The sequence below is a fragment of the Caretta caretta genome, chromosome 3, assembly GCF_965140235.1.
Source record: "Caretta caretta isolate rCarCar2 chromosome 3, rCarCar1.hap1, whole genome shotgun sequence".
Lineage (NCBI taxonomy): Eukaryota > Metazoa > Chordata > Testudines > Cheloniidae > Caretta > Caretta caretta.
Window position 1 is genome coordinate 157,487,787 of NC_134208.1, and position 16,198 is coordinate 157,503,984.

A 16,198-nucleotide genomic window follows, 5' to 3' on the forward strand; every position below is an offset into this window, starting at 1 on the left:
ACAAACCAAATTGGTTTTTGCTTCAAACGTCTCTCCGCAAAGGAAAAATCAATTTCAAGTTACAATGGCTGTGATCTTTCAAGCTAAAGATCCATTGCAAATGTGTTAAGCAGTGGGGATGCAGTGCTGTGTAGCCTGAATGTGTAAAGTGCATGTCCACACACTGCTGTGCTCAGATCAAGGTTTGGGTTTTCACCCCCACAACGCTAGGGGTTAAAATACATCATTAAAGATACTGGAAACTGTCATCTGAACAGGCGTGGATCATTTCTACAAAGCTGAGATGAGGAGCTGCATTACCGAGCTTCCTCTGCAAAGAGGCACAAAGAGACACTTGGGGGGCTTTCATTGTTCAAATCATGTCTCATTGGCCATAGTCTGTTTGCAGCATGCTCAGTAATGCATGATTAAAGTGTGATGCAAACATACTGTACCTTTAAGAATGGAGGCATTGCAATGCAGACCAAAACCCCAAATCCAGTAGAATTGGAGTTTCATCACAAACCTGGAACTTGGGCCAAGTTAATTTTGACCGTGAGAGGGCTAAATCAGGACTGAATTTTGGCTTCAGGTGGAAATGATTTCAATCCACAGCTACAGGGACAGATTGCAGCTGACCCTACCTGCCCCCTAAGGGACTGAGGCAATCAAGATACCCCTCACCCCCTGAGAGTGTTACCTGAAATGCAGGTTACAGCTCTGCCAACTCAAACCACTGAGTTTCACCCATCTGTAATAAGCTGCCAATCAGTTGTGTAAGATGAAGGCCAGTTACAGCCGGAGCAGATGGAAAGCTTGTGCATGAATAAGTGCGAAATTAATGCTGGCAGGTGAAATGCTACATTTAAAAAGAAAACAAACCTTTGACCTGTGTTACTGGAATTATTAAAACTAAGCTATTTTTAAAGTTTTTGTTTTGATGTGGGTTGTACATTTTTTTTGCACGTCTCTCAATCTGACCAATGGAAATGAACTAGTCAGTTTTTTTTTGTTTAGAACCAATTTCACTTTTAGGCTTTCATATCCTAGCTCAAGGCTACAGCATTGGGGCTGCAAAGAAAACAGGAGGAGGTTTGTTTAGCATAACCTAACATCCGTTTCCACTGAATTTTATTCCCCAGAAAAAAATATTTCTGTTGGAGTTAGGGTTTCAGAACTCTATTAACTTGGGACCAGACCTGACCTGACACTGTCCTCCCTTTAAATACTTGTTTTATATGAAATTGTGTGTTTTTTTTTCTTTTTTGGCACAACTAGATTCAGAAGTGATGTATTTACATGAACATTTTTCACTCAAATCTACTACATGGCTGCGTATGTGTATTACATACAGAGGGAGACATCAGTTAGCATGGCGACATATATAAAGAACAGGTGTGCGTTTGGTGGAGGGGATTTTTGAAAGGGGGTTTGAACAAACATATCCATGAATGCAGACCATAGTTTTTGTCAATCACAAAGCACCAATTTGGACTTCCTTAATAGGGCTAGCTGTTATTTAACACCAAAGATGTAAAGAAGCTAGAGAGAAAAAGCAGCAGTCTTACCAGCAAACATCCCAGCAGCTCAAGAGCACCTCCATCTTCAGCCTAATCCAGATTTTAATTAGACTCAATTAGAAAGCATGTGCAAACCATCAACTGTGACAATGTTTTACTCTTAAATGGTTCCTAGGCACTTCTAGCCAATAACACAGCAGACATGGAAATTCTAACTCCATTAAAGTTGTCCCCTTGGGCTTCAGTTTAACAGTGATACTTAGACCTCACTCTTTCAGGAGCCAAATTAATGATCAGCATTACCCCCAAGAGCCACAGTAGTGTCAATTCATTGATTCATTTACTATTTAGATATGTATAATTCTCACAGCAAAATGACTGACCAAGTATTCCACAATTGGCTATTAACATAAAAGCATCCTGACTGATTAATAATTAAATCACACAATGTTTTAATATCATGTGCTGAAAAGAGCCACTTGTGGCTCCCAAGTCTCTGTCAGAGTATCACTGGTTTAACCTACCTGCATGTTCCGGTATTAATGAACCCAACAGCTGATGGACTAAACATTGTGTAAAACTCTCTCTGTGTAGATAACATTGAAACCAGAGCTGAGAACATAATTAAGAATAACTTAACCAGAAAAATAAGATTTAGTTTCTTTTTCTAGTTGTGAATTGACCCTTACCTTTAGCAGTTCATGATTCTCTTGAATTTGTTATTACAATTGTTTTCTTTATAATGCCTATGAATAATTCTTGGTCTGTAGTTTGATGTCTGAATAGTCAATGTCCAAAATATGAATGGGGCAGGTTAAATTTGATAGGACACATAAGTCCTATTGTAACTAGGGGTAGTTTTAGGGGCAGGCTATGAGGGCAGCTGGGCTCGGTGGCAACTTCTAGGGGGTGCCATACCACTTGGCTTTTTGGGAGGGGGGGGCAAAACACCTAGGGTGGCTCCTCATTGTACCCCTGTGGCCAGTGGTTTATCTGTCTGATCCATAAAGGATGTGAGACTGTTACAGCAATAGAGCCTGGCTCCTTAGCTCAAGCTATAGAGATTAGCATACTTTAGCTCTGAAGTTTGCTCGTATAGTCTTTCGTGTGCTGGACAAGGGGGTGGCTGCCAACATATGGTATAATAAATAATAACACTTGGCACTCCACCAGTTCAAAGGACTTTATGATCATTAACTAAGTCTCGCAAAACCTGTGTGAGATAGGTATGTAGTATTCCTATTTTACAGATGGGGGAACTGAGTCCGCACTGAAACCACTACTGCAACTAGTGAAAGAAGCAGGATGAGAACTCAGCACATTTGACACCTAGGCACTTTCCTCTGGACCACATGCCCACTCCATGTTAGGTCTTTTCCATCACTGGATAATCATAAATCTTCAAGTCAGAGTTCCTGTGTAGCCCCTTCATTTCTGAGTTACAAATTCACTTTCCATTTATTTTCCCCAACAACTGAGTAAAATTTGGTGTTTCAGCCACTGCTCTTAGCCTTAAACTCCATTGCTATGCTACTGACAGAAGGTGAAGGCAAAATGGCCTGAAATCAGGAGAACCAAATGACGATTTTGGGGAGGTGGGGAGTGTCTGGTTCCCCACTTCACACCATCTTTCAGATTAGCTCTCATTAGGACATCAATATATTTTATAATTATATTGTTAACATAAGTTGTTCACCCAGGGTAGCTCATTTTAAAAGCAGCAGAAGTCTGTGTCCTTCTCTGAGTTTCCTGCTTTGGATTCAATTTTCCAGACGGCTTCCACTCAGGCACAAGGACAAGTGACTTACCCAAAGGTCACAAGCCCAGCCAGGATTAGAACCTTATCTTCTCTTCCTCGATCAGTATAAAAAGCTGCCAAATAGCATTGCTGCTGAGAGCACAGAGGTATAAATATTAGAGCCTATTTAGACACCTTGTCAACGGTCTCGCAGCTCCCAGTTTATGGCAGGTGGAATCATAATAAATATGAAGGGGAAAAAACAAACATTAAAAAAGCAAGTTAATCTGTAGCCAGAATATTTTAACAAGGTAATTAAACCTGTGGGGCTGAGTTGGATTTCACCAACGCTTGCTTTTCTCCTGACACCCAAAGCAAGGCTTTTCGTGAGAGCAGTAAAGAGAACATTCACAAAGTGCTGGAGAGCTGCATGACTGCTCACATTGAGTGTCATGGGAGTCGCGCTGACATTGCTCTAACTATGGTGCTGATCTCGCGCGCTGGGCCACGAAACAGGCTTCAGATAAAGGGCTGCATGGTGGACACGGGGGATGGACTCATCCCTCCAGGCTGCTCTGTGGTTGCTTCTGCTGCCTCATCACTGCAACATACTTTGCAGCTGCTGTGCCTGCACTAGGTGGGTAGAGGACTGGCTGATGTGTTGTTGCAATTCCACAGCCACCCACCACACCTACGTCCAGATTATCTGTGCCAAGCCTTCTCATGGGCGCCTGATGGAGCACCTGTGTGGCACAGCTCTCCGGTCACAGGGGCTGCAGAGCCTATCTTTATGCTCGCTGTCTCCTACCCCCAACCATCTCATAGCAGCTGCACTGCAATTAGCGCCTTCTACAAACCTGACTTGGCTCAGGGGGTTAGACCCCTGGAATCGTATTCAGATCTACCTCACCATATCAGGGAAGGGAAGGGAATTTGAACCAAGAGCTTCTTCTAACATACATTTACATACCTAGACATAAAGGCACATGCACACCTATGTACGTACAAATGCACATACACTTCACATCGATACACAAATGCAGGTGCATGCACACATATGTACCGACACATCAATGGACACATGTACACGAACACACATATATACACATACACCTGTGCACTTGTTCAGTGAGGTAGCGCTTTGATTTTCTGCTAAGGTGAAAAACAGGGTTTGTTGTCCAAAACACTGGTTTTGGCCATCAGCAACATGGATGTTTTGAACCCAAGGTGGGAAATGATTTGTTATTTGCACAATAGTTTATTCACCCAGTTCTGGGTGGGAGCAAACCTGCTAAAGCAGAGAATTCCAGATTTAGACCCAAAGTCAAGTTGTTAATCGAATGCCTGGAGAACGGTGGAGAGCAGCGGCAGGAGTTCTTACCAAAAATGGCAAAGACAGCATTTTGCCTGCTTATTTTGCAGGGAGCAGAAATGATGCAGCATCAAGGTATCACAGTGCAAACACAACAGAGGTTTGCTCAAGGTAAAATCCAAGCATTTGAGAGCTGCTTTACCTCTTGGGCCCTCCCATCACTATTAGACGGTAAATTATTACAGCCTGCTTGTCATTTGCAGCGGGAAAAGCAGTTATGATAGTCACTGGCTCAATTAAATAAGGCAACCAGCAAGGTCATTGACAGCTTTGCGAATTGGGCTTTCTTTTTTCCCCTGTTCTATTTTTAATTTTACTGTTTCCCACCGGAAAGCTAAACAATGAAAATGGTGCAATGCACTGCTGTGAAATGACGGCTTCCTTGAACCCTTTCACAATTCAAGTCCTTGAGGTTCACACCATGGTGGCATATTTGATTAGTAACCTAGTCTGCAGCAGATGGAAAAGCATTTATAGCCTGGGACCGTTTGTAAATAACAATAGCTATGCTGGTGCTGCGCATGATGTCCAGGTGATTTACATACATGACTCCCTCCATGCACTGATGGGAGAAGCTAGTGTAGAAGAAGCCTATCCCTAGCACTATATCCAAGAAGGTGGGCTAGGTAAACTGGATAAGGGGGTGCTTCACCTCCAGGTCACAGGTTTGAAACTGGCACAGAGGATGGGACTTTTGTAGGAGCTTACATGATTCAGGAGCACAAATCTCATCGACTTTCAAGTCACTTAGGCCCTTTTGAAAATCCCACCCAGCGTTGTTCTCAGAAGACATCTATGCGGGGCGCTATGTGGAATGTCTTGGTGATTCCCATGCTATTGCAAAGTCCTACTCCTCACCATTCCCTTTTGCTATGCTGGGACCTAGCCTGAAGACCAGCTCAGAAAGGACCGTTTCCCCTCAACTTCGCTTCTTGGGGTCTCCACTTCCCTCTCCCACTGAATCCCTTCACCCCACACAACCATTATCTTGGCATTTTACATCTGGCCAATGCCTGCTTTCTGGAACCTAAACACGTTACCTCTATCATGTCCAGGAGCACTAATGACCACAGGGGAGAGAGAACCCTCAGGGATCTCCTGAGTTGGGGCTTTCTGCTCAGCGATGCAGCTGGGGGAATCATAGAATCATAGAAGGTTAGGGTTGGAAGGGACCTCAGGAGGTCATCTAGTCCAACCCCCTGCTTGAAGCAGGACCAATCCCCAATTTTTGCCCCAGATCCCTAAATGGCCCCCTCAAGGATTGAACTCACAACCCTGGGTTTAGCAGGCCAATGCTCAAACCACTGAGCTATCAAACCCAAATCCTTCCTTAATCACTCACATTCTGGGAGGCAGCAACAGCATTGGCGTGGTTTTCCTCTCTCCTGCTCTCTACAACAGCCCTCTGGGTGACCCCCACCTTCATGTGTACCATGCAGAAGGAAGACCCCTCAGGCCCCAGGGTCTTGTGCTAGCACCAGCTTTTGAATTAAGCAGATTGGAAAACGCAAAGATGGCACAATTACCTTCAAATAGTAAAATATTACTTGGGTGACATAGTGTGGACATTTGAGTTATACCAGGTGTGAAACACGAGACATGTATTGAGGTTAATGAGGAATACTCAATTATCTTGGCTTGCCCGAGCCGTTCAGACAGGAGACGTAACAGTGTTATTGCTCCCCGCACGTCATCAGAAGAGTTTGTAGATTTAGCGCACTCAGACATTTGGCCCTCACGGCATTGTTTGCTGGGTTCCATGCCTGGAGAGCGGTGCAAACCCTCCGTCATCTTGATTCTGGTCACACGCACCAGATGACAGCATGGGCTCTCTGTATGCCATGTGTACAGACTATATACAAAGGAGAACGTGCAATATAGCTTCATTCTAGCTGCCTGCAGAACACAGGCTCATTCACATCCATGAAAAGTGCAAGGATTACTTGGCATTTTCCGCTCGTCCCCCAGGCAACCATTTTTGTTTCCCTTTAGCATCTCCTTCCCCCACCCACCAGCCTCCCCGCCGCCTACGCAGCCAACTAGACACTTGTCTCCACTTTCTCTCCAAGGCTCTTCCACCAAAGTTTCCATCTTTGCAGTAAAACAATAAATACTGTACACACCGTATTTCAGTAGGACCGTCGTCAGGCCTCAGCCAGGACTCAGTGTTATTGAAAGACATTTAGGGATTGGTTCTGTGCGGTTCTTACTCATTGACTCTATAACTCCAACTGGCCACTAACTGCAGGTCTCACAGCTGACATCCCTTCTTCGACCTGGAGCTCCCCGGCCTAACCCTTTTTTTCTCTGGCTCCCACCTCACAATGAACAAGGGTGCCCAATGGTTTTGCTGTTGAGTTCCCAACAGCCTCTGCTGTGTGCCATGGCTGCTTCCGATGAAGCCCTTGTGGCTGGTTTTGCTCGATGACAGGCAGTCAGGACATCACCATGTCCCAGCGCTGACTCATGGCTGTGCTCTCACAAGGGTTGATGACGAGCTCTCTGGTGCTCTCGTTGGTGTCCCCCATCATTTCAGTGTCCAGGCAGAGGCGCGAGGCCATGTGTTCAATATGAGAACCAACTTTACCCCATCGCTGTGCAGGGAGACACGGGAAGAGGGATATGAGCGAGGGCTCAAGGGATGGCGCTAGCAGTATCAACAACTGTATAACAATAATCACCCTTTAGATATACTGCTGGCTCAACCCAAGCTGCAGCAAGTACCAGGAGAGGGCAGAAGATATTTGAACAAGGAAATCATATTCAATTCTGTTTGCCCTGGTCCTAGGAGGCGCTGAGCACCCACAGCTCCCACTGAAGTCACTGAGGACACTCCGCAATCCTTGTCAGCAGTAGGCATGTTAAGTGGTAGCCTCTTCCTAGCCTCCAGGCTTCAAAAAATAATACATCAACAAAGGTTTTCTCCTCTAGCTCTGTGGTTCAAATGCCACCCAGGACATTAACTCCTGAGACATGGTAGCATCTGATGGCTGGCTGGCAGCCTGTGTGCAATGAGCTGCTGGTTCCAGTTGGGTTTCTAATGGGAAATGTCCTCATGGCCAGTGGCACTAAGAGTCATGCTCACTGACACACTCGGCTGAGAGGCCAAGGATTGAATGGGCCATAGAGACTCCGCTGCCGCTAGCAGCTGTATCTCCAGGATCCAGAACACACTGGTGGGATGATGTGGGGGAAGCTTCTACTGCCATCGCCAGTGCTGCACCTGCTCTGGGGATAAACAGGACTCCAGCCTCCAGGGCTGTCAAAGACAGCAACAGATCAATCAAAGACTCACCTGTTTGCCGTCACCTTCTTTGCAGGGGGACAGCAGCACTTGGGAGCCGGGGAAGAGGGTGTACACTGACCAGCAGAGCTGCTGCTGGCGGACCTGATGGTTGTATGTGTATGTCCATTCCTGAGAGGAGAGAGAGGAGAAACCAGGACAAAATCAAACTCATTGTTTTAGCATCCTTTCACCTTGACAGGTGGAAACGAAACAGTTTGGCCCAGAGCCTGATCCCTTTTAAATCAATGGCTAAAATCCCATTGGCATTCGTAGCAGTAGGGACTTCTCATTTAGGGACTAGGGAGTGTCATTTCAGTTAGTTTACCTACTACTTTGTTACCACTACACCAATGATTGGCAGGGCAGAGCCAGTCCATTTGGGCACACGGGGGCACCATAGCTGCAGATTCTTGAGAGCGTGCATCATGAATTTGGGAATCAACATCTGCATAAGCCAAAGGGAGAGTCTCAAGACCTGGAGACAGCTGCTGGGAAAAGGCCCTGTGAGGGGAGGGACTCCAAGAGAATGAGGGGTGAGGACAATAGTGGTAGAAAAGATGATCCCTTCTCTCAGTAGGGGAAGAGAGACAGAAACGGTGCCCTCTCCTTTAAATGGGATAGGATGCTTCCCCTGTGGTGTGGTTGGGGGGAGGAGGAGGACATGATGTGTAGTAGCTTTTGCTAGTCACCTGGGGTGTGATCCAGCTCCCATACAGTTCAATGGCCAAACTCCCCCTGATGCCAGTGGTGCAGAAGGGAGCCCCAAATGTTTGAAGCGGTCACACAGATTATTAACTAGCTATGGGGTGCTGCCACCATGTCATTCATACTGATCAGAATCGCCTTATAGCTTCCCTGTTGTCTCCCACCCCATCTGCTTGTTGTAGACACCTGTGGTCTCTCATCTTCTACTTACATTGTAAGTTATTTAGCACAGGGACTGTCTCTTTGTTATGTCTGTACAGCACCTAGCACAATGGCGACCTATTTCATGATGGCCAAATAGATAGTAATAGTAATATGAGTGTGAGATGCCTGGGCTGGGTGGTGCTCCCCCTCCTATTCAGGAGGAATTCCTGTTGGCTTCAATGGGTATCCACAGAGGGGAGAGTCGAGTGTGCTAGTAGTTATTGGCCCATTAATGCCCCCCCCCACTGTTTTTTGGCAAGCTTTCTCCCAGGAATGTTTCCCTCTCTGGGAAGGGTTCCTTCTATTCATGTCTCATCCATTGCTTGCCTCTATGTATATGTTAACCAGGAGTACATCCTGCAATGTCTCACCCACATGCTCAGGGTCTAACTGATCACCATATCTGGGGTCAGGAAGGAATTTTCCCCTGTGTCAGATTGGCAGAAACCCTGGAGGTTTTTCACCTTCCTCTGCAGCATGGGGCATGGGGCACTTGCAGGTTTAAACTAGAGTAAATGGTGAATTCTATGTAACTTGAAGCCTTTAAACCATGATTTCAGGACTTCAGTAACTCAGCTAGAGGTTAGGGGTCTATTACAGGAGTGGGTGGGTGAGGTTCTGTGGCCTGCAATGTGCAGGAGGTCAGACTAGATGATCACGATGGTCCCTTCTGACCCTAAAGTCTAAGTCTGAAATTGTCCAGGCAGAGATGGCTTTGTTCCACGCATGTGTGCGTTGATCGGGTGAGAGCTGGTGGGAAGTAGTCCACCATTGTGTGTATGGGGGTGGGGGGGATGTGAGAAAACCTGGATCTATGCAGGAAATAGCCCGACTTGACTATGTAAAGAGTTGTCACTTTGGATGGGCTAGCACCAGCAGGAGAGTGAATTTGTGTGGGGGGGTGGAGGGTGAGAAAACCTGGATTTGTGCTGGAAATGGCCCACCTGCTGATCACTTTAGATAAGCTATTACCAGCAGGACAGTGGGGTGGGAGGAGGTATTGTTTCATATTCTCTGTGTGTATATAAAGTCTGCTGCAGTTTCCACGGTAAACATCTGATGAAGTGAGCTGTAGCTCACGAAAGCTCATGCTCAAATAAATTGGTTAGTCTCTAAGGTGCCACAAGTACTCCTTTTCTTTTAACTGGATAGAGTAACTCAATGGGCACATTCTTTGCTTGTAACTTTACACTAGGCTCAATCCTCAATGAGTATTCCTCATTAACCAGCTTTTTAAAACATTAAGAGACAAGGAGGGTGAGGAGAAGGGAAATCAGCAGCAACTGGAAGTGGGTTGCTGAGAGGGGTTGGTAGCGGGGGAAGGGACTGGTTCCTAAGGGTGTAGTCACCAGCCAGGGGAAGGAGCTGGAGGACATGAAGTGGAAGAGCACAGGTCAAATAGCTCCAGGGGGAAGCTGGAGGATGGGGCAGCTGTAGTAGTGGGAGAGTCAGCAGTGGCAGGGGAGGGGCTGACAAAAGGAATTAGGAGGCAGCTGTAAGTCAGAAGCAATGAGAGAGGCAAGGAAACCTCTAAGGAAGCAGGCAACAAGACAGGAGAGGTGGGAGGGAGCTGATGTTAACTTAGAGAGAAGCAGGGAGGAGCTGCAGCTGTTTACAGATGACCCAGTATATGAGAGGAGATAGACTGGGGTGGGTCAGTGGAGAAGCCTCCAGGGCTTGGAGCAGTGACTTCCAGGCTGGTACTGGAAGATGGAAAGGCTGTTTCACAAAGCCCTGCAACGCTTTGTTAATGTGAAGGGAATTAATGCAGAATGAATGGCCTGATTTTCAGAGGTGCTCAGCACCTGCAGCTCCCATTGACTTTGATTTGTAAAGGTTTCAGGCCGCATTATTTTGCATTATTAGAGAGAAAGAACACCTTCTGCCCCCAATAGTGCAACCCAATAGGGTCAGCAGTTCTAACCCCTTTGATACGAAGATAGACAGCAACAGGCTTTTAGCTCTTGGGCACACAAATTCTGTTTGATCTCGGCGTTTAGCCAACTAAAAAGGAAAATGTGCATTGTACAAAAGGCCCAAACCTACAAAGACTTTACACTTTGTCTCACTTTTCTGTGCTTCTTAGGACCAGCATCCACTATCTTCTACCAGAAATCAAAGCTAGCTGCTCACATGGGCTGCCCACAGGCTGGTCAGAGAGGGCTGCCCAGGATTTCAGCACAAGCAAGCAGCATGCAGTCTGGAGACGTATGCTGCGCCCAAAGGGCCTTGTAGCAGCTCATTTTTCTTTGTCAGAGTTCGCCTCATCTTACAGCTGTCGAATTCCAACCATTCTACCGTTCGTGCTGTCAGCTGCTGTGCAAGCGCCCAGCCTGGGAACCTGTGCGCCAGATTAGTCCCACATCTGTCAAGAATCAAGCCCCCCGGGGCCAAATCCAACACCTGTTCTTGATGCCTGTACCTCCCATAAACTGCTCTGAAAATTGATGTCACCCTCTTAACCAATTCTCCTTTTAAATAAAGGGGGGCCCAAGCCCAAACCATGGCTCTGAACATGCCTAACTCTGGGGGAAGTTAACTTTGCACCTCCAGCTCATTGCTCTGGGCCAGCACTGATTCACAGGGTATTATCTTACCAAACAAGTAGCCCCATTGGCTTCAACTGGACTACTAGAAAAATGTACTATCCCAGTGAGTCATCAGGAGCTCCTTTCTATACTACAACCTCCCCTATACACACCTCCCCTCTAAATGGGACCATCCTCCCATTTAGCAATATGGAAAGGGTGACCCCTGTGATGAGATTCTCATCTACTACTCATTGTAAGGCACTAGACATGAGCCCTTTATAAGCAGGTTTATACGGTAGCAACACAATAGGGAATCCTCAACCGGTTCAAAACTGTGATGGGGGAAGGAGAGGGGCAATAAGAACCAGTTTCAAAGTCATCATGACCCAAGCCCCCTTTCTTAAAGATTGAATTGGTAATGGGAGAACATAAGAATGCTCATACTGGATCAGACCAATGGTCCATCTCACCCAGTATCCTATCTTCCAACAGTGGCTGGAGCCAGCTGCTTCAGAGGGAATGAACAGAACAGGGCAATTATTGAGTGATCCATCCCCTATCATCCAGTCCCAGCTTCTGGCAGTCAGATGCTTAGGGACACCCAGAGCATGGGGTTGCATTCCTGACCATCTTGGCTAACAGCCACTGATGGACCTGTCCTCTATGAACTTATTTAATTCTTTTTTTATCCCGGTTATTCTTCTGGCCTTCACAACATCCTCTGGCAATGAATGCCACAGGTTGACTGTGTACTGCATGCAGAAGTACTTCTCTATGCTTGTTTTAAACCTGCTTCCTATTAATTTCAGTAGGTGACCCCTGGTTCTTGTGTTATATGAAAGAATAAATCACACTTCCTTATTCATTTTCTCCACACCAGTCATGATTTTACAGCCCTCTATCACATCCCCCCTAGTCGTCTCTTTTCAAAGCTGAACAGTCCCGGGTTTTTTAATCTCTCCTCATACGGATGCTGTTCCATACCCCTAATCATTTTGTTGCCCTTTTCCAATTCTAATATATCATTTTTGAGATGCGGTTACCAGAACTGCATGTAGTAGTGAAGGTGCAGGCATATTATGGATTTATATATTTGCATTATGATATTTTCTGTCTTATTATCTATCCTTTTCCTAATGGTTCCTAACATCCTGTTAGCTTTTTTCACCGCTGCTGATGAGCTTTTTTCACCACTGTGAGCAGATGATTTCAGAAAACTATCCACAGTGACTCCGAGATCTCTTTCTGAAGTGGCAACAGCTAATTTAGACCCCATCATTGTGTATGTATAGTTGGGATTATGTTTTCCAATGTACATTACTTTGCATTTATCAACCTTGAATTTCATCTGCCATTTTGTTGCCTAGTCACCCAGTACAGTGAAATACCTTTATAACTCTTTGCAGTCAGTTTTGGACTTAACTATCTTGAGTAATTTTGTATCATCTGCAAATTTAGCCACCTCACTGTTTACCCCTTTTTTTCCAGATCATTTAGGAATATGTTGAATAGCAGTGGTTCCAGTACAGATCTTTAGGGGATCCCACTATCTACCTCTCTCCACTGTGAAAACTGACTGTTTATTCCTATCCTTTCTTTTCTATCTTTAACCAGGTATTGATCCATGAGAGGACCTTCCCTCTTATCCCATGACTGCTTATTTTGCTTAAAAGTCTTTGGTGAGGGATCTTGTCAAAGGCTTTCTGAAACTCACCCTTCTTCACGTGTTTGTGGACCCCCTCAAAGAATTCTAATAGATTGGTAAGGCATTTTTTTTTCTTTACAAGAGCCCCGTTGACTCTTCCCCAACGTATGGTGTTCATCTATGTGTCTGATAATTCTGTTCTTTACTATAGTTTCAACCAGTTTGCCTGACACTGAAGAGAGGTTCACCAGGCCGTAATTGCTGGGACTATCTCTGGAGCTATTTTTAAAAATCGGCATTGCATTAGCTATGCGTCAGTCATCTGGTATAGAGGCTGATTTAAGCTCAGAGAAGGGCGTAAATGTTCAGAGGCCCCTCTGAACTATCTGAATATCAGGTGGGAAATCTCAAGACAACACCATGCGCCGGACTTTTTAGAACTGATGATCTCCCACAGCCTGACCTGAAGTCAACTAAAAAAAAAAAGGAACTGCTTCTCTCGTTGCATTATGGCACTTTCACTTTCAGCCCTAATGCTGACAAGGTACAAGAAAAGGAAAAATACTGGAAAAACAAAGTGAACAGAACACTTCTAAACCTGCAAGATGCTTTGCTTTGAAATATGGGGTGGGTGGGGGCAAAGGCCCATGTGGGTTCTTATTTTATCCCATTCAACGCTTGTTTGGATCATTTCAGGTAAGTGTACCTACTTCCTCTTCACAATAGACCATGTTATCTTTCCTCAGGTTCTTAATGGATCAGGTAAAGGTAGGTACACCGTAGGGCTGAGTACAAGCTTCAACTCTCATATGATCTAGGGCTGGAGGTGCGCAGAGCATTCTGGGATAGCTCTGATCCAGGGGAGTCCCCATAGAGTGTACCAGATGTAAAGGCAGCAGATTGTCCAGAAGAGGCCACTCTGCAGGCTGAGGGCCTACCACGGATAGGATGTGACAGTAGACATGAGGTGATGCAGAGACTACAGTTACAGCTTTTCAAAGACAAGCCAGCCTCCTGTTACAAGGTGGTGGAATTGTGTCTGCTAGTGGCTGGGGGGGCGGGAGGAGGGAAAGGGGAATGGGGCTGGATAGAGCAGAGAGGGTCACCAGCTGGTCACAATAAATGGCAACGCCCCCCATGTGCTAAATGCTTTCCTCTGAAATCCCAGCTATGCTAACTCCAGCTGAGGCTTGGGACTATTTTTCAAAGCTTTAACATCATTCAAGGAGGCATCTGTCACTGCTACTCAGCATCGTTATGAATTAACGACATGATTTTAAATCGGCACCTTCGGCTTAGTGTAGGCTGGTTGACATATAAAAAGAACTCGTCTCAGCCAATCAGAGAGCAGCCAGCTGGAAGCTCTAGTTAATGCGGGAAGCCTAGCGAGGTTCTACATTTGAGATATAAGAGCGCAGCTGTGCCCTGAGGCTGGAGAAGGAACAAGGTAAGGAAGGGTTAAAGCAAATAATTCCTGGAGAAACCTGGGGTGATCTCAGTTTATTAATAACTCAATGTAACATTATAATTAGCATTCTATAGTCCCTTCCATCTAAGGCTCTCAGTGTGCCTCACTGCTATTAGTTGATCAGCTTTTCTCATGCTCTGCTGAGGTAGGTATTATCATCTCCATCTTACAAACTGGGAAGCTGAGGTACAAGAGAGGTGACATGTCTCAACTAATATCACTTAGGGCACCAGCGCTGGAACAGGGTTGAGAACTCCTGGGGTCAACTGACTTCCAGTCACCTACTCTAACTATTACATTACACTGTCTCCCAGGGCAGTGAGCAGCTTGATTTTTTATGTGTTTTAAAAAGCCCACACGGCCAGACCAGGGGCAGTGCAATAGCATACTTAATAAATTGCCTAGGGGGAGGTTGTGGAATCTCCATCATTAGAGATTTTTAGGAGTAGGTTAGACAAACTCCTGTCAGGGATGGTCTAGAATGATAATATTTAGTCCGGCCATGAGTGCAGGGGACTGGACTAGATGACCTCTCAAGGTCCCTGCCAGTCCTACAATTCTATGAATCCTTTGTGTGCTACCCTGTAGCAAGCCCATCTAAGGCCACACCTTTAAAGTACTAGCCTTTATTTGCAATTGCCCAGGAAGGCTGACATTCAATGCCAAGAGCCTCACTGGGGCCACTTTAGAAGATGTGTTGAACATGCCAATGCAGTCAAGTGAGGTGAAGGGAGAGCTGGTCTCAACACTTCTATTAGCTCTCCAGTCCCTATTTGGCCACATAAGCCACAGCACGTGTTCAGTAGGTAGATGCTGCCTTAACACTCCTCACCTGTTGGCCCTGATTCTGGACTAGGTTGCTGCCTCTCTGCTGTGACTGATCCACCATAAAGTGGCAGTTAAGTTGGCCTAACTGTTCCCAGTGAACATACCTGGTGTAGGGAAGTGCATGACTCAGTGACCCTGCACCGCCCCGTCACAGTATCCAGCGTAGGGGAATGCCAGGGAAGCAGCAAGAGTGGGAGAGGGCATATTGGGAAAGGGAGGAGCTATGAGCAGAGTGCTCTGCTCTCAGCTATTCATTCAAAATTGCAATAAGTTAGAGCTTCCCTTGGGGCAAACACTGAGGTCTTAAAGTCATGTTTGCTGCCCCCCGCCCGCATCCAGCTCAGAGTTGGGGCCACTGCATTTAGCAGGATCACAGTAGGATCCTGGGGACCTGGATTCAGTGGTCCGAGAAGGTCCTAAGTACGAGGGAGTCTCTGAGAAACCAAGAGTCTATCCAGGAGGGGTTAAAGGGGAAGATCAAAAAGTCTGATCAGGTGAGGTTGGATTGGGCAAGTAGGCCAAGTTCATTGAGACTTTGGGGAGGAAGATCAAGGAGCTCATTAAGGAGGGACAGAGAGAGGAAGAGAGTCTGAGAGGCAGAGCAAGGATTTAGGAGGGAGGCTCTGTGATGGGGGATGGTTCTGATGTTTTTCAGACCCTGAAAGTTTTGGTGGATCCACAGTTTTTGTAGTGCTAGTCCTCCCCTCGGGTGGCTAGCAGTGAACCGCGAACTTTGGGACACAGCTGCCACGTCAGGTCACCATACTGTAGTTCTCTCGCATCAGGACTCAATGACACAGCATCACAGTGTTCTGTCAGAGAGTGGCAGCTTCTCTCTCCTAACGCACAGTCATCTTGCTACTGCCGCTGCCGTGCTCAAGTGCATCGAGGCCTAAGGGGCTTCTGATTTTTCTTCTCAAGC

General features: G+C 46.1%; 1 protein-coding gene across 1 annotated transcript in view; it reads right to left on the reverse strand.

Moving 5' to 3' along the window:
* Positions 1-1,638: 1,638 nt before the first annotated feature.
* Positions 1,639-16,198, reverse strand: part of GALNT14 (polypeptide N-acetylgalactosaminyltransferase 14) — a 191,075-nt gene continuing 176,515 nt past the window's right edge. Inside the window, exons 14-15 of the mRNA XM_048843389.2 lie at positions 7,905-8,024; positions 1,639-7,203 (exon numbers count right to left, since the gene is read on the reverse strand). Of these exons, the coding sequence (XP_048699346.1) occupies positions 7,045-7,203; positions 7,905-8,024 (279 nt within the window). The 3' untranslated portion in view covers positions 1,639-7,044. The remainder of the gene's footprint in view (positions 7,204-7,904; positions 8,025-16,198) is intronic.